This window comes from Diorhabda carinulata, chromosome 8 (genome assembly GCF_026250575.1).
Source record: "Diorhabda carinulata isolate Delta chromosome 8, icDioCari1.1, whole genome shotgun sequence".
Taxonomy (NCBI): domain Eukaryota; kingdom Metazoa; phylum Arthropoda; class Insecta; order Coleoptera; family Chrysomelidae; genus Diorhabda; species Diorhabda carinulata.
In genome coordinates this window covers 21,901,440-21,919,233 of record NC_079467.1, presented here as the reverse complement: position 1 = coordinate 21,919,233, position 17,794 = coordinate 21,901,440, and the positions used below count along the sequence as shown (strand labels likewise).

The 17,794-nt window shown below is 31.2% G+C and overlaps 3 protein-coding genes and 1 long non-coding RNA gene across 4 annotated transcripts; 3 read left to right on the top strand and 1 right to left on the bottom strand.

The window, feature by feature from the left end:
- Positions 1–983: 983 nt before the first annotated feature.
- LOC130897158 (leucine-rich repeat protein SHOC-2) lies at positions 984–2,739 on the top strand. The gene is made up of 3 exons (XM_057805827.1): positions 984–1,585; positions 1,710–1,962; positions 2,055–2,739. The coding sequence occupies exons 1-3, from the start codon at positions 1,095–1,097 to the stop codon at positions 2,259–2,261; spliced, it is 951 nt and encodes a 316-aa protein (XP_057661810.1). The 5' UTR covers positions 984–1,094; the 3' UTR covers positions 2,262–2,739.
- Positions 2,740–4,053: 1,314 nt separating this feature from the next.
- Positions 4,054–5,610, top strand: LOC130897160 (uncharacterized). Its single transcript, XR_009059665.1, has 2 exons — positions 4,054–4,276; positions 5,385–5,610. It is a non-coding gene; the product is annotated as an uncharacterized LOC130897160 (long non-coding RNA).
- Positions 5,611–6,091: 481 nt separating this feature from the next.
- LOC130897155 (rRNA 2'-O-methyltransferase fibrillarin) lies at positions 6,092–7,602 on the bottom strand. The gene is made up of 3 exons (XM_057805821.1): positions 7,491–7,602; positions 7,026–7,405; positions 6,092–6,762 (listed from the first exon to the last, which is right to left on the bottom strand). The coding sequence occupies exons 1-3, from the start codon at positions 7,501–7,503 to the stop codon at positions 6,181–6,183; spliced, it is 975 nt and encodes a 324-aa protein (XP_057661804.1). The 5' UTR covers positions 7,504–7,602; the 3' UTR covers positions 6,092–6,180.
- Positions 7,603–8,396: 794 nt separating this feature from the next.
- On the top strand, positions 8,397–14,385 carry LOC130897154 (uncharacterized). The gene is made up of 2 exons (XM_057805820.1): positions 8,397–8,915; positions 14,182–14,385. Exons 1-2 carry the CDS (start codon positions 8,721–8,723, stop codon positions 14,374–14,376), a joined length of 390 nt encoding a protein of 129 aa, XP_057661803.1. The 5' UTR covers positions 8,397–8,720; the 3' UTR covers positions 14,377–14,385.
- The last annotated feature ends 3,409 nt before the right edge of the window (positions 14,386–17,794 follow it).

Here is a 17,794-nt window from a genome sequence, read left to right as displayed (position 1 = left end):
TACATGTTCATTTGTTAACACCAAAATAAATATTTAAAATATAAATAATGATCTATTTTGATACAGGCAACCAAACTTACGTTTATTACATTCATTTATATAAAGCTGACTTCTCTAATACAGGGTAAAACATTTAAAGTTTAGAAAAGTTTTTTCCACCAACCAATGTTGACTTCAATATCAAAAAATGAAAATAGATTCTTCTAAGATTTGAATAAATAAATTACCAACAATTTTACTCAATTTTCAAATATAATATATTAATAAAAAGTAATAAAAAAATTGTGAATGAAATTGCATTAACGTGTTCGTAGATATGAGTTTTTCTATATAACCATTGCATATTTATGAAACAATAATTTGAATGTAAAACACAAATTACGTACATTTAAATCGTTCATGACCAAATTTTCGTCATCTAGGGGTATAAATCTTAACTACTATGTCCCATCAGCCACAAACTAATAAATTACCAATTATATTAATGGCGCCAAGTTTAATTCTGATTTTACTGTAGTTCATATCTATCTCAGAACAAGTAACACATTTTCAAATTTATCTTGATTGCTTGAAATAGATCAACAAACGATTCAAGCATAAGTGGATATTAAGTTGGCAATTGTGACACAAAAATGTATAATATTGGTGTGCATTATTCAGTTTCTTTTGAAGATTTATTATCGTTTTGTTGTACTTTTTTAATTATATAGTGTTAGTTGTTTATAAGTTTTTAAAATGCCTTTCAATAATGTTGTATATCATATTGCGAAACTACAATGAATTTGTTTCCTGAGAACGTTTCAATCTGACTATAAACAATAATAAAGATGTAACATTCAATTTACCCATTTTTGTATGTAATATATAATATTTTCTACAATTCAATATTTATTTTCACGTTGTTAATAAATAATACCTTGAGCAAATAATAAAATGTTTTGACTTTGAAATCTGCGTGAACCGACTATATGTAGTTTAAATTCACTGTTATGTAGGTCAAATCTGACAACAGGAATGACAGTGACAGTAGAGATAAAGAAAAAAATAAACAGACCCTTGAACAATTATTTTACTAATTTCTGATAAAATTCGGAATGAATCCCGTTTACAACTTTATTCAAATAAATAGAGTGTTGGCGATCATTGAAAAGGCTCAACAATCCGGTGCTCGAAGTTTAGGACTAGATGATTATGATTTAACAACTTTTCCAGATGTGTTATTAACGTGCCAAGGTCTTTATTCTCTTAGCATAGGTCGTAATAGAATTGTGGAAATTCCTAACGATATATCGCAATTGAAAAATCTCCAACATTTATCATTAGCATATAATAATTTAGATAGATTTCCAGAAGCACTGAAGAACATTCCACAATTGTCAAGTTTGAATATTAGTCATAATCCTATTAAAGATCTTACTAAAGATATTGGATGTTTGATATCACTAGAAATGCTCTGGTGCAATTCATGCTGTTTGACTAGGATCCCAGATGAAATAGGGAATTTAACGAAACTTCAGACTTTTGGTGCTAGACATAATAAAATTGTTAAACTACCTAATACTATTTGTGACCTAATTTATTTAAGGTATGTAGTGAATATATGAACTAAAAATGTATATTTTCCTCAAAAATAAGGGAATATTTTTACCAAGAGTAATATGTGTTTAGATCATTTATTACATATAGTATAAAAAGTTGATTATTTTTAGGTGGTTGACATTAGAAGACAATAAAATATATACTGTGCCCAAAGATTTTGACAAGTTGCAGCTACTAAAACATGTGAATTTTAACAAAAACAATTTTAGCCATATTCCCTATAGGATTTCGAAGATTAAAACATTGAGATTCCTGTATTTACAAAATAATGAATTTTTCTCTTTACCTGAAAGGACGATATTTGCAATGCCACATACAAAAATAAATTTACAAAATAATCCAATTCAAACGAATGACTATAAGGTAAAATTTTTCAAAATAATTCAAGTAACAATTATTTTTGAATAGTTTGTAATATAATTATTATTGTATATAAAATGCATGTTTTATTTCAGATGTTTCCAAATGTAATAATAACAGGAGCTGAAGATGAATTTCTAGATATGCTCGGATATGATTCTGACTCCAGTTCTGATGATTGGGATAATAGTTTGGAAAGTGCAGATCTGAATTTGGAGGGTTCTGATTCAGAAAGTGATAATGAAAATAGAGAAGTGATATCTAATATACCTGTACTTTCAAAATTTTTGGTAACATGTTAGTTTTTAATTAAATTCAAAAAATTATATTGATTCCAATTAATGTATTATTGGAAATTATAAAAGCATGTATATTTCATATATATTTTCTTGAGCCTTATTGAATATTTTGAAATGATGTGGAAAGTTGAGTTTGTACACTAGTGAGAAATGAAATCCTGCTTCTTAATTGAAGCTTATTAACTAGTGACAAATGTACTTTCCACGCCAATTCATGGGGTGAAATATCAAGTACTTTGTGTAATTGGAAAAATATGGTTTACAAAACTGAATATTTTGTACTTGTGTGACCAAAATATAAAAAAAAATAGATATTTGATTATAACAAGAAGCCAAAAATTTATTGTTAAGAAAAAATGTTAAATGAAACTTCTATTTTCAATATTTTGCCAAGTAATATTTCGGATATAATCACCGATCATTATTTGTAGTATTGATATTTTCTATTTTGTGCAAATTTTAATAAATCCGTTAAATTCAACTGAGTAGTACTTTTTTTCGACAAATGCCCAATTTCAAATTGTGCTCCCTCACAAAAAATTACATCAAGAAATCAGAATTTTGTAGTTAAACCATATACAAGAAGTTAATAAACTATGGATGGTATTGTTGGTAGCTATGTAGTAATGCTGGAATTTCGCTTAGAGTGTCAAATGAGATCATGTGATTCAATTTTGATTGTCATTTTAAATCAATGCAGCGTCGAAACCAAGTATCATTTAGTTTTTTATCGCGTATTTTAGCCAAAAACCTGAACCTATTTATCAGCTCATTTTTTAGAGTTATGAAAAGTGCAATGAACTACAATGTAGGTATCAGATTATGGGTATGTTCTGTGGTTCCTAATTGTCGTTTTTAAGATCTATGCGTCGAACACAGCTGCGTCTTCTTCTTGCCCTCACGCACCATATGAATGTTTAGGCTCCATGGGATTCAAAATGGAGCTTTGAACACAAACGTTATGTGGGTATTTATTTCAATTCTACCAATAATATTCAAATTTCCCGCTGAACTCAAAATTTCAAATACACCGCATGTGATTATTTCCGATGCAGACCTGTAGAGTGAATCAAATCAGTCTGATTTTATTGTATTGTCATGGAGCGTCTAGATCTAAGTGGTCTGTGGTGCATAAAGCTCTAAACCCATGTGCGTTGAGCACAGAACACAAACTGTAGAATTGACGTTTATTTCAATTTATTTAGATTTACATTTGTGTTTACTTAAAACAAAATTTTCATATTAGATTTAGAAACACATTAGAAATATGCATTATTACTTAATGAAATATGCTATAAAAGGGCGTAAGAAGGTATATAAAGTATCGTTTCAAAGAAGTGCTTCCATAATACTAATAACTAAATAATTTGTGATATGTTTTCAAATTTGACACTTGACACAAAACAAGTTTGTTCCAATTGATTCTTGCTTTAAGAAATACAGAATTTTCAGCGAATTTCATATTCAAAATTAACTGTCTTAAAATCCGAATAAAAGAGATATTGATTTACTTTACTTAAGTTTTTTTTTAGATTCATAAATTCACTTTATGTAATTCCTTCACAATAACCTTTAGTTTTTGAATAAAAAAAATTACAAAATTTTAAAAAATCGTCATTGTTCTTATTAATGGCGAGAAAAGAATTATTAACGAGATTAGAAATGACTAATATATCTAAAAAAGGTGACAATATTACCAATATAACCACAAAAATCCCGTTGGGTTTGCGAAACTTCCTCTTTATAGATATAAATGAATCTTCTAAAACATTTTTACCTAGTTAAGCAATAGACAAACACTTCGAAATAAAATTATGAATATTAAATTTATATTACTTCTATTTTCAATTGGGTTATCCTGTTCAATAGGAAATGAATTAATGGAAGCATTTTACAAACATGCCAAAAGAGTTTCAGTTCAAATGTATCCATGTGAAGTACCCAAACCAAAAGTGATTTACCTTCAAGATATTCTAAACAGTGAGCAATGGGCAAAATATATGATATATATACGTCATGTAAGTAGTTTAAGTTTTTTCAAGAAACAAAATGTATCACAATGAGCTGAAACGTTGAAATTTATTTCTTGTCATTTTTTTAAAACCTGGTGATAATTCAGATATCTTATCACATAATTAATTAACAGAGAATAATCAATAAATGAATTCCATATTTAATAGGTTATGTTCAGTGACAGTTTCTCTGAAGACGATAACTTGGTTATCGGAACACGCGTCAGACAGTGTAATTGTGAGTGTTGGTGTTAACAGTGTATTAAGTTTGAATATTTCCAACGGTTCCAGATATTCCAACTTAATAATATTCTGGGATTTTTAATGGATAGAGCAGTGTGTTTCATTATTTTCAAAGATATTAGAGAGAAAAAAATGGGATATTCGATTCTAGGGAATACAAAATAAATCAAGACAAATTGTTATATATGAAAAAGGTCCTTTACAACCTTTTACTTGAATAGTGGAAAATTGATTTGCTTTGGTCGTTATACAACCAAAGTGCTGTGATATTTTTGTACACGGTCCTCTACAACCATTTATTTAAACTGTAAAAAATTGATAGAACTAGTTCATTTATTTTAGTACCAAAGTGCTGTGATGTTTAAATAAAATAAAAACTAAGTTTGTTTGGAGGGTAGAGGTAAGGAGAGTTTAAGAATAAGGACACAGAAGGAAAGAAATACAAAAATTCTTACAAATTCACGATAATTAACATTCAGCTTTTCTAGGTTATATTTACAAAATTATTTTGGACTAGATGAATAGTTTAGATTTTGTATACCAATATTTCATTAACGACTCTAGTCAATTGAAATATTGAATTTTCTAATACTGCATACTTTACAATATATAAAATAACGAAGTACATATGAAATTTCGTTCGAAAGGAGCGCCATTCTGGTCAAATTTTGAATTATAATTTACCATCTACAACAGTTTTTAGGCTAAGCCCTCATATGAGATGGTCCTCCTTACCTCTACCCTCCATATAAGTTTGAATTTCTTCTTAGTGTATAAATTAGATGTACACAAAATTCAGTAACTGCACTGAATTAGTATTACTAGATACCCAGTATATGAAATTAAAATATACTGAATCACATTTTTACAGATAAGACCCGTCCAGACAGTGGTCCATAGATGTGAAGGTAATGGATGCTGTCCAAAATATAATCAGAGATGTATAGTAGAACGTGAAGAACCTATACGAGTGATGTTTTACATCAGTTTTGTAAAAATATTCATGGAATTAAAATTGATGAATCATACACAATGCAGTTGTAAATTAATGTAAAATTTTGGGAAAAATAAAAATTATTCACTGTTACCAGTCTCAATAGGAATTTTAGTTTATATACCAGATTTAATATTTTTTCCCTGTACCTTCTCAGATGTTGGATGAGGGTTTCAGAGAATCTTGTATCCATTTATTCCAATGTTCTCTACTTTTTCTCATTAATCTGTCACCATTTTTACCATCACTCCATATTAATTCATCTGCACTTTATTCATTTCTTCTGTTATCGACTCTTGATCTATTAGATTTCTAATTTCTCTGCTCATCTTGTCCCACATGGTTTTCTATTGTTTCCAATTTTTATATTTCCATTGCAAATATTTTTTTTCATCTAAATTGACCAATTTTCTTCTGCTGTATGTTTTTGATTGTACAACCACATGTTTACCTATTTATACTCATTTTAATTCTATTTAATAAATATGAAATGAATAATCGCAATAAAACTTATTCCCTTTACTATTAAATGACAATCATTTACAAAAAAATAAATCTAGTTCAGGGTACTAATTGTAAACTAATTTATTACTTTGTTTATGTCTAATTTTATTAAAAAAAAAAACATGATAAAATCTTCATGTAATATACATATATATAGTTTAGATTAAAGTTATATTTTAGGTGGCGGCCTAAATACCCCAACCACAACAGCATGATCCCTTTCATATGGTTCAAGTGTTATTTGCTCCCTTGGTTTCAACTTATCTTCTTGTAATTTTTTTATTTCAGAAGCAAATACTGCTTCTGGTTGAGCCGTTGAATCTATACAAGAGGCTTTTATTGAAATTACAAAGTTTCCATTATTTTTTAGAAAATGTTGAGCATTCAATGCCACAATTCTGGCTTGATCAGGTTGAGCTACATCTGCAAATATAGTGTCTACCATTCCTACTAACATTCTATATTTGTGAGGATGTCTTGCATCTTCTATGATAGGTATTATATTTGTTCGCTTTTTGGCAACGTTGATTAAATCTCTGCCCGATCTATGAGAAAATTCTACTGCATATACTAATCCTTCAGGGCCTACAATATCCGAAACATGAGAGACCGTTGTTCCTGAAGCAGCACCTAGGTAGAGAACTTTGCTACCAGGAGGCATGTGTATTTGATCCACTCCACCTAAAATAGCAGCTGCTAATTTACTTCTAAAAGGATTCCATACTCTATATTCTGTTTTGTTGCCATCAGTCTGAAACAAACAAAGAACAGATAGATTTTAGATTGGAAATATAAATTGAACTGAAAAAATTGAGAAATTAATATTGTCAGATTGAGCCCCAGAATTGTTAGCTGTATTTAATATTAAATATATGAATAAAATAATAAAAACACACAATAAAGTTTGAATTTCTGGAATGTTGATGATTAAGATAAACTTATCACCTTCAACTTAACTTACTATTTAATCATGTTTAGGTTATAAACTAATCAAAATGTTTATCAAATACATACCTCAACAGATATTCTCTTTTCTCCGTAAACTTCTGAACCAGGTACAAGGTTAAGTGTAACTAAAGCATCCTCTTTACCTCTGGCAATGAATACACCTTCATGTCTGTGTGGTTCAATAACAACAGTTTTTCCACCTTTGAATCCGCCGCCTCCTCTTCCTCTGCCTCCACCACCTCCTCTTCCACCCCGACCTCCGCCCGATTTATTTCCAAAACCGCCTCTTCCACCTCGGCCGCCACCACCGCTGTTTCGGTCACCAAATCCTCCTCTTCCTCCTCCCCGGCCACCGCCGAAACCACCGCGTCCTCCGCCACCACCACGTCCTCCACCGAAGCCACCACGTCCTCCTCTACCGCCGCCTCGGCCTCCAGATGAGAATTCTACAACATATTTATTTGTTTATAATCTTATAAAATATTATTTCTCAATATGATTATATCCTAAATAATTTTTAAAAGAACATACCTGGTTTTCCCATTACTATAGAATATCAAATAATAAACAGAATTATTTGGATAGACCACGTGCAAACACTAGTAACCACTAGCGTTTAATGAACATAACCATACTAATGATAGCTTACTAAGTTTCTTCTTCTTTTTTTCTTTGTATAAGGACCCTGATTGAAGTGGCTACTCCTTCGCTAGTACTACGATGACATATATACATAAACCAAATCGGGAAATGTTATAGCCATTGATTTATTACTTTAATAATCATTGAAATACTTTGATAGTACTAATAGAAGATATTTTTTAATATATTATTATGTTTGCATTGAACAGGAAATGATTGTATTATTTTTTTTTCATTGTGGTGATACACCATCCATAGATAAATTAAAAACATACAATAAAAGGTATATATGTTCTATAATATAATCTAGTGTCAAGCATTAAAATATTTTTAAAAACTGTCAAAATATTCCATCTGCGAGAAAGTATGTCTTAACACACTTTTATTAGCTTGTTAAGTACCTATCTGTATGAAAGGGAATCTTCCAGCTTGATTTCACCATATTTAAAAACATTGTATCAATTTTAAATTCTTCACGTAATTTTATAGTGTTCGTTTTTTTTGAATGGCGTTTACGTCTTCACATTTTTATCATATCATTACCATTATACCTGTTATATTTTTCTTACGGCTGTTAATTTCGAGACTATTGTTAATGTTTAATTTGTAACATGATTATTTATTTCGATAACTGCTCAAAAACAATAAATTAAACATCGAAAATCTATTATACAACTAAATAAATATCATGGAAGAATTAACACAAAAAAGTGAAAAAAGTTGTTGTTGATCGGAAACTGTGATCTAAATGTAGTTTTGGCAAGCAATCAGCTAATAGGTGAATAGGTACACGAACCCGGGTTATAATTTCCTAAAAGTCGGACGAACATCTATTATAATTTAGAGTGTGATTACGTTATTATTTTTTGTCTGCATATTTGTTAGTATCGTTGCTGATTACGGGACAATCTGTATAATATTGACGCTACACGTGCGTATTATTAAAGTATTAGCTCTTCACTTGAACTATTTCAATTGGAATCACTGATACAACTGATGACCGCCAAATGTAATTACCCCGGCAAAATATCAATTCATTTTTCAAATGAATGCAGACGACTCAACATTGACACGTTCAAATTATAAAATGTTGCTCAAGTAATGGGTAATTTATGAGAAATGTTGAGCGTTATAGTACTGGTTTTATTCTTGAAAACAGTCACAGTATCAGAAGAAGACGAGGAGCAGTTCGAGAAACATATTCAAAGAGTATCTTCCGATTTATATCCATGTAAACAACCTAGTCCTAGAGTTATATATCTTCCCGAAATATTTGGAGATAAATGGGGAACCTACAAACAACATCAAGCATCCGTAAGTATTTGATAAAATATATTTAGGCTCCCCTTTTTTTAGTTGTTATTAATTGTAGTAGGTTATTTAATAAAACCAATTTAATTTAGATGGTAATGTTTATCCAATACTGATATTTGGCATAAGCAGTACCAGCATCATTTTTGAATAAACAAAATAACTATTTCTTACATATAATTGATAAATCGATGGTAAATGAAGGTTCGACACATACATGGTGATTCAACGAAAACTTTTCTTTAAAATGTTAATAATAAAATGATATAACAATTTTTTTTAAAGCCACACTATTAGACATTTTTGGCATAAATTGGTTTTTAAGAATAATGTTGTCATCTAGGAACTATTCGTTTTTAAATAGCTAAAAAATTCACTATTGAGTAAAGTGTCATAGATACTAATGCACAATGTAATAAAATTAGAATTATAAAAAAGGTTGTCATGTCTGAAAAATGGTTAAAAAGTAAATGAACATAATGTACCATGAAGTGTGGGTGTTCGATATACACAGTGATTTTTGGAGTAGTGGGATAACTTTGAAAAAGCCCTAACACAGTATGGTATAATATTACTATGTTCAATTACCAGGTGGACTGAGAAGTTCCTTGTTTTTAATACAATTTTATCTTATTATTCAATATAGTTGCCTTCGGAGGCGATAGGATAAATTTGCAAACAAAGCATGCGCATTTGAATCGTTCAGAAAATACGCAAAATTAATTAGTTCTTCCAATATCAATTGCAGAAGACAGTTATGCGAGGATCAATCAATATTTCATAAATACGAATACTTATACCAAATTAAGAAATGGAAAATAATGTTGATTCTCCGTATAAAATTCGATAAACATCTAACAAACCGTCAGTCTACGTGGACTCATCATCTCCACTGTTTACCAATGCAAACATCGAATCGTAAACATAAATGCATTTCTATTGGCCGAGGCTGTATCTACAGCATATGGTTTTAACACAAAAAACTGAATAATAGGATGGCAATAACCGAATCGTCAAGGATAGTTCAATCGGCGACAAGAAATAAGTTCTAATAGACGAATGGGGTACAAAAAGGGTTCAGTTCACGTCTGGTATCCCGTTTAAACCAAACTCTCTTACATTTTACTCGTCAATTTACGTTTTATAATTAAATATTCAGTTGTAGTTTCAAGTTTCAAGTAGGATTACAATTGAGTGCAACTGTCTAAATAACGGCGTATAATGCCGTCCAATTTATAATGATTCAATTGCTTTTTAACGAAAATAATAAATTTATAAAATGAGGTATCTTCGCCTATGGTAGATCAAATGAAATTGTCGGCGAGAGTTTTTATAAATTTGCAATTGATATTGGAAAAACTATTTGAGAAAAATCAAGTTTTTTGTCGTTACATTTTGTTACGGTCGGTATTAACAAATCAAGTCATAAATGAATTAAATTTCTATGTTATCAGTGACCTCTGATTGTGATAAAACTATTATTTACAATTCACTGGGAAAACCGAGCGATGTACGCAATGTAATATGTAGTATCTATCGAATCCACCTCAAATACTCCCGGGTTCATCTTACTAATTCAGGACGAAAATTTACTGATCAAAATAGTCCAAGAGCTGACTGCATAAAACGTGGCCTGTAAATGATACCACTCATTGTAATTAATGACAAAATCATTTAGTGCCAGCGCAAATATGGTACATAACATTGCTATTAAATTGCTATTGAACACTTATGTTGACGTCGATTTAGGTCGAATCACATATCCGTTAAATCTGATGTTAGTCCAATGGCAGGACACTTTTTTCAATTTTTTTTTGTCGCGTTGCCTTACCTATCAAGTAACCGCTTCAAACTGTATTGATGTTTAAACATTTCTCATTAATAAAACATGTAAGTGCCACTGGGTTTTTGGCGTCGTCAAGTTAACTTCCCTGCGTCAGACGGCAGGCTCCGAGTGGACCCCCGGACGCTTCAAAATCTCTTTAACCAAGGCAGTTGGTCGCATCTGAATCAAAGAACTTCAATTAACGAAGAAAATAAGCTGTGGCGTCTCGTAAAGAATCTGTGGTCCGTTGATTCCTAAAAGAGAAGCTCGCAGGGATGTCGCAGCCAATGTTAATGGATTTGTCTGATATATCCAGTATCAAGAAGAACTTGGAACGAATCAACAATAACGATGAAAAATCCCCATTGTAGATATTGAAGTGATACTAGTACAATGTGGAAACCTACAACACAAATTGGAATGCTGAATAAGAGAAAGTGATGAAACATTTTTTTATTTGCAAGAAGGAATAATTAGCAACAAGATTATAAATGGGTATTAGTTTTCTCAGTATATTAAAGTTATTCAAATATTATGGGCATTATAGTTTTTGGGAAGTACTTATTTCTTTATATTAGATTATTATTGCCTTATCTAGTGTTTTACATTTAATTGTCTTCTTCTTCTTCTTCTTCTTCTTGTAGTAGGACGAGGTCCTGTCAGGTCTGTCATCTGCCCTCTTGTGACGCCGATGTCCAGCTATCGTACCAGCGTTTTGGGGGCCTACCGATTGGGCGTCTTGTGTCTGGTTTCTGTGTTTTGGCCCATTTGGCAATCCGTTCTGGAGCCATTCGTTCTACATGGTCTCTCCATTGTCGGCGTCTTGCTCTTACCCATCTAACGACATCTTGTACTCCCAGTTCTCTTAAGGTATCTGTGTTGTGTATTCTATCGTGGAGTGTGGTACCCTTTATTGTTCGTAATATCTTCATCTCTGCTGTTCTCATTTTTCTCTTTGTTTGTGTTGTGTCTGCCCTTGTTTCTGCGGCATAGGTTAGTATGGGTCTGATACAGGTCTTGTAGATTCGCGTCTTACTTTCTATGCTCATAACATTTAATTGTGTTTTGCATAAATCACATATGGAGCAATCATTTTTAGTAATTGAATAACTAAATGTTGGAAATAGTAACAAAAGTTCACGAGCCGCGTGGCGACATCTATGTTCATTTATTGTAACACAATGGATGTATTGTCTTCCTTCGTTTTTTTTTCTTTTTTGGTAGCCAGTTAATAAACACATTCAATAGAGTCAACACGTTGTTTGTTATTCAGTACCTTTTTTCAACGTTTTACCCAAAACTAAATTAGTTATCTGCTCAAATAAATTAGTAATAACAATACTATAAGTAAGTTTAGTTTGAGTTGTTAAATATTCTTGATTTTAGGACTCTTCTGTTTCAAAATTAGTTTTTTTGATAATTCTTCAAATCTTTATCAAATAAGAATGAAATAAAAATAGAACTTTGTTGTAATTATTTAGGTCTTTTTTTTTTTCACTTATAGCTTCTTCGTTCTTATGAATATGAACCATTTCTAAAAATTATCTTTTTACCCGACTGCCAGGAAGGGTTATTTTTTTAACGCGTATGTAATATTCTTTATTACCTTGTATCTCCAGAACCGCTGAACGGATTTTCACATTTGAGGTATCGTTAGATTCGTTTCATTAGCCCAAGTGTTCTTAGATAGGAGACATTTAAAAAAAACCAAAATGGCGGATTTTGGACGCCATATTGTGAGGTAAAAACTGTTTTTACTATCAAGCATATCGAGTTGGGTATCAAAATGAAGGATTTCAATCACTGATTGTAAATATGTATATAACTTGAGGTTTTAATATTAAATAGAACGATGAAAATTAGCTAATTAAAATAATTTATAATTGTCTTGTGCGATTTAAATATCTTCATTATTGTGGGTTGCCCCAAAATATGAGGCAAGCTGGAGATACAACTTTTGTGGACATATTAAACAGTCTTGGCGTTGGAGAACTTACAATGCAACAGTTATCTATCATAGAAAACCGCAGAGTACCGTTGATAGTCATTTGACGATGGAGAAGCTGTCAGAATTTTCCCAACAACTAGACTGGTTGATGCGTATAACGCGACTATGACAGAAAAGTTAGAAAAGCTCACAAAAGTATACACCGTTAATGCTGTAGACATCTCATTGGATCCTAAAACATATTCCACGAGAGGAATACTTACCTGAAGATCCCAATAAAACAGGTGGTATACCAAACCAACTCAAATTAGGTGTAGGCTCTCGAGCCATGCTAAGACGGAACATCAATGTTAACCATGGGCTGGTTATAGGTACTATGGGTGCTATCCGACGAATAGATTGACCAGCACTACGCAGATAGCAGTTGGAGCCTGGAGAACTGCCACAAGCAGTATTTGGGAGTTCGATGACCCAAATATAACAGGGAACCGACCTGGTATTGGAGTCCGGATAGAGCCTTGTGCTACAGATTTTGATGCTTTACGTGGTAAAGGCAAGATTGAGCGACGAATGCTTCCCTTAATTTTATGCTGGGCAGTGTCGGTGCATAAATTACAGGGCACAACATTTAAGTAGAAACTTATTCGCAAAAGGTCAAGTTTACGTTGCTCTGAGCAGAGTGAAGACTCTCTCCGGACTTGCTATTAGTTCTCTTAATCGTAACAAATTGCTTAATCAACCTCATTCAAGGAATTAATCCGGTTACTAAAAAGACATAAATAAAATAATAATTAAAAAAAAAACAAAAAACAATATGCGGGGACATTGGTTTGGTACTATTTCGATTTATGTTTCTGGTTTTAAGTACCTAATCATTATTTTTTTTAAAATACCTTATCATTGAATTTTCATCTTGTTTCAGTCTTTTCAGTTGATTTTTAATTGTAGTTATCCATGCAGGTTTTTTTTTTATTCGTGTATAGGATTCCGTTTCAAGAATTCTTGAACATTTATAATTGAATTCATGTTTTTTTGATATTTTATTGTTCGTTAATGCAGCTCTATTTTTTTTATCGTATCGATGACCTTTTAGTCCGTTTTCTAAATACTGAGATGTTTGCCCTATGTATATAGCGTCACAATTAGTACAAGGCACTGGATATATAATATTACTTCTTTTGTTATTTGGTGTTTTGGATTTTCTAATATATCACTTCCGGTTTCACATCGCGTAGTTTCGATTGGGATAGTTGCCACATTTTAGCACTTGTTCTAAGAACCGGTTGTATAAAGTTGAATACTGCTGGTTTCACGAAATATTGCTTGTCGCGCGTTGTAGTCAATTCTTCGTTTTTTGTTGACCAGTATAGTTCTCCAATGCAGACGCTGTTTGTTTTTGGTAACGTAAATTGTATATTTTAGAAAAAATGTCAACAATAATATCAAGTTTTCATTAGTAAGAATCGTATTTTTGAAAATTTATATCTATTTTTTAGATCAGACCTTTAGCAACAGTGCTTCATAGATGTCAAGCAAGCGGATGTTGTGAAAAGTACAATCAAATATGTAGAGCGAAACATGAAAAGCCCGTACCCCTAATGTTTCTAATTGCCTCTACAGGTGAATACGTATTACTCACGGCAATCAATGATACGGAATGTATATGTGAGTTGGATAATTCAATTACATGAAACTAATTACTTTTTTCGTTTTTATGAATCCCATGGAATAATATCTTGCAAAAGTGACAAATCTAATTAGAGGTTATGCGTCTATCAGGAATAGAAGTCTTCCGAATTAGAAGGACTTGGATTGTGTGATATGACAGACGTTAAATGGATCAACAACATTTATTTATTCCCTTTGGAATAGCAAAGAGTCTGTGATAATGTTAATAAATGATTTTTATTGATCGTTCATTTATTTTAATTGCTTAATAAATACTCTAGTCTCTATTGAGTTCAGTTCTAGGCATACATTTATAAACTGAAAGGTTTTTTTCCTTATTAGAAACAGTGGTGTGGTATTTGGTACCATTTGTAGTTTGTTGATTTGTATTGTGAGTTTGAGCAGATTTAGTACGTGTTTTACTTCAAAATCTATTCATAATTAAGATTGAGGTTAATCTGCCAAGTTGAGTAAAAATAAGCGTCTCGGTCGTACCATCTGAAGCAGTTTAGGCTATTTTCGAATCCCTACAACTTCATTCTAAATTGAACTAGGAATCAGTAACTAAGCAGGAAAAGTATAAACACGTTATATTCTAAATTTAATTCAATTTTAACTAGTAGTTTAAGAATTATAACTAGTAAAAGTTTTGTCAATCACTCCATCCATTAATTAAAACTATAAGACACTTCTAGTAGATACAGAAGCTTCAAATTCAGAATACGATTAGTATATAAATCAAGGAAATGAAATATTTCGCAATTTTGATCCAGTTTTCTACATACACCAACTGTATAAATACAAATTCTTGCTGTTCGAATGTGTTTAGCAATATTTAGAATGCTTAACCATCTACAAAAATTAATAAGATGCTATCAGAAGCATACAAAAATTCTTCATATAAAACCCTCCACGAAATTGTCAAAGAGAAAAAATTGACAGTGCACTCTCAGTTCTACGCAGTTCGAAATCGTCACGTCCGTATGTCACAAAGCTGTTCAAAGTTGCCCCCTTTTTTGCAGTCCTCCCTTATTATATTTTCACAAAAAAAGTTTGTCGTTTAAAAGCTATTTTTTTTGTATACGAGGGAGAAACCGAATATTTCACGATTCAATCAACTTAAATGAACTAACGAATGTGTCTTTACGAGGGTTATACAATAAAAAGTTAAACCATACCGAAAAATATTTGTATACGAGAGCGATGACGCAAATTTTATGATTTAAACAACTAATATGAACAAAAAACGTGTATTTACGAGGGTTGTGCGATAAAAAAAGTTGAACTAGACCAGGCCTCAAATAAAAAGTGAATGTAAATAATTTCTATTCTACCCTCTTGTAGAAAAAAGCATTTACATTTGTACATTTGTACATTTAATTTGCAAAGTAAATTCTGAAAAGCTCTAATAATTTATATACAATGTTAACATGAAAATTTCATCATAACATTATTTATATTGTAACGTACTTCTTTTAATACTGAGACGCAGCTGCAAACGGCAGAATCCTTTGTTATTTTTATCTTTTATTATATTTTTTTGATCTTTAAACTAAGAATAGAACTACTATTCGAACATATATTACTTTGTAGAAGCGTGTACCACAATCAGAAGTTTATTACTTCGAGGATTATTCTTTGCGAAAATTTTAGAAGAATTTTATAAATTCAATTACGTTTTGTTTAATTAAGCATGGGAAATTACAATTTCAATTTCTATTTAGTTATAATATAAACGAAAAACACATTTTTAAAGCAAACTTGATATAAAAATTCATTATAAAACTTATTTTATCTACTTTTGAAAAAATACACAGTTCAGAAATAGATGTCTTCCGAATTAGAAGCAGATACTACTTGGATTGTTTGACATGATAGACATATGAAAACGTGACGCAAAGTATTAACCATCTGTTACATTTATATTAGATTATTTTAATGTGTCTGGAAAATGAATGCACTTGAAATGTTTCGTAGTCTAAATATTAATAAAAAAAAAAACATCTTATTATATTGAATCTATTAATAGATAAAGTTTTTAAACTTGTCTAAGACCGGAGTCGTTTCTAAAATTAAATGATTTTGTAATTCAAGGTATGTCTTAACTGAATTTTGATAGTTGAAAAATTGTATACAAGTTCCAATGGTTAAGAATGGATTTCGGATTGGATTTTTTTGGTGCACTTGTGGTAACCCCCCCAAAAACGAAACTTCTACCGCATAATGCAGTAATCTCATATTTTTTTCAGCTGCGTACGATCTTTAGTTCTCTTTCAGCTGTGACTTTCATACATGTTTGTTAATAATGCTTCTGAGAAAGAAAAGCGTGATCCCGAGCAATACCTCGTGATAAAATAAGATTTACGGCGACTAAAACTTACAGTAAAGCATTAAAAGTGTTTTGTGATGATTCTTTGCACGAGTATTTCGAAGAGAGCGCGGAAATGAAGCACGAGGAATGATACCATGAACGCGTTGTGTGTAACGCAAATTTAAGTCAAGATTTTGTGATGAGTAATGGTTGCAAAAACAACATCAAATCAAAGAGATTGATAGACTTGACTAGGGTCAATAGAGTGCACTCCTTTGCCACTTTCGTGGTTAAAAACAACATAAGACAACTGAATATAACTTATAAATTGGATGAATTAGAGTTTTTTAATATCAATTCAGAAAAATGGCAAAAAGTTATGTTATTAAAATAGAAAATGAATATTTCCAAGAAGTACAGACTCACGCTTATTAGAACTTGATTTAAAAGTTTGTTATACATAAATATCAATTTTTGTTTCTAAATCCTTGTTGGTAATTTACATGATTCGTCCAATAAATCAAAATATAGAATATCTGACTAGTTTTGACGTTATTGCGTCTCATCAGAGTGGCGTAATAACCTCTCGTTCGGAATCTCTAAAGCTGCTAGTTGGTTCGTATGGTTAAAAATTTCTCAGAAAACACTATATAGCGTCATCCACACTTACAGCTACAAACCATTAGTCAAGTATAGCCGTAGTTGGCTATAATATGAAGTTGTTGGTGATATACAAATATAAGAATGTATCAAAATATCAAAATATGAAATATCTACTTATCCCTTTGGAATTATGTCGAAATTTTAATAATTAGGAAATGTATTCTGTTGGTTAGGTACTAGTTGGAACGTGCTGTATAATCCTAGAATCAGCAGTAATGATTGCTAGGGTCAATATGACATGATATGTTTGAATAGGTGGCAAATATTGTTTTTTGTATCTTACAGTATGTGATGACAAGTTGCCAGTGTCCAGAAAAGTGTTTTGGTACTTCGAACTCTGGCGATGAAGAATGTATTTTGTATTGTAATTGTTTGTTTGTAAATTATAGACTTATTTCGTTGTGAATGGAGAATGTGAGTGAATAATTGATCGTAATCGTTTAGATACAGGCATAAAAAAACACATA

Coding starts and splice junctions, on each gene's coding strand:
- LOC130897155 (XM_057805821.1), bottom strand. Junction 6,763..7,025: donor AAAAGAGAATATCTGTTGAG/GTATGTATTTGA, acceptor TGTTTGTTTCAG/ACTGATGGCAACAAAACAGA.
- LOC130897154 (XM_057805820.1), top strand. CDS start 8,721: ATGTTGAGCGTTATAGTACTGGTTTTATTCTTGAAAACAGTCACAGTA. Junction 8,916..14,181: donor ACAAACAACATCAAGCATCC/GTAAGTATTTGA, acceptor TCTATTTTTTAG/ATCAGACCTTTAGCAACAGT.
- LOC130897158 (XM_057805827.1), top strand. CDS start 1,095: ATGAATCCCGTTTACAACTTTATTCAAATAAATAGAGTGTTGGCGATC. Junction 1,586..1,709: donor TGTGACCTAATTTATTTAAG/GTATGTAGTGAA, acceptor GATTATTTTTAG/GTGGTTGACATTAGAAGACA. Junction 1,963..2,054: donor TTCAAACGAATGACTATAAG/GTAAAATTTTTC, acceptor GTTTTATTTCAG/ATGTTTCCAAATGTAATAAT.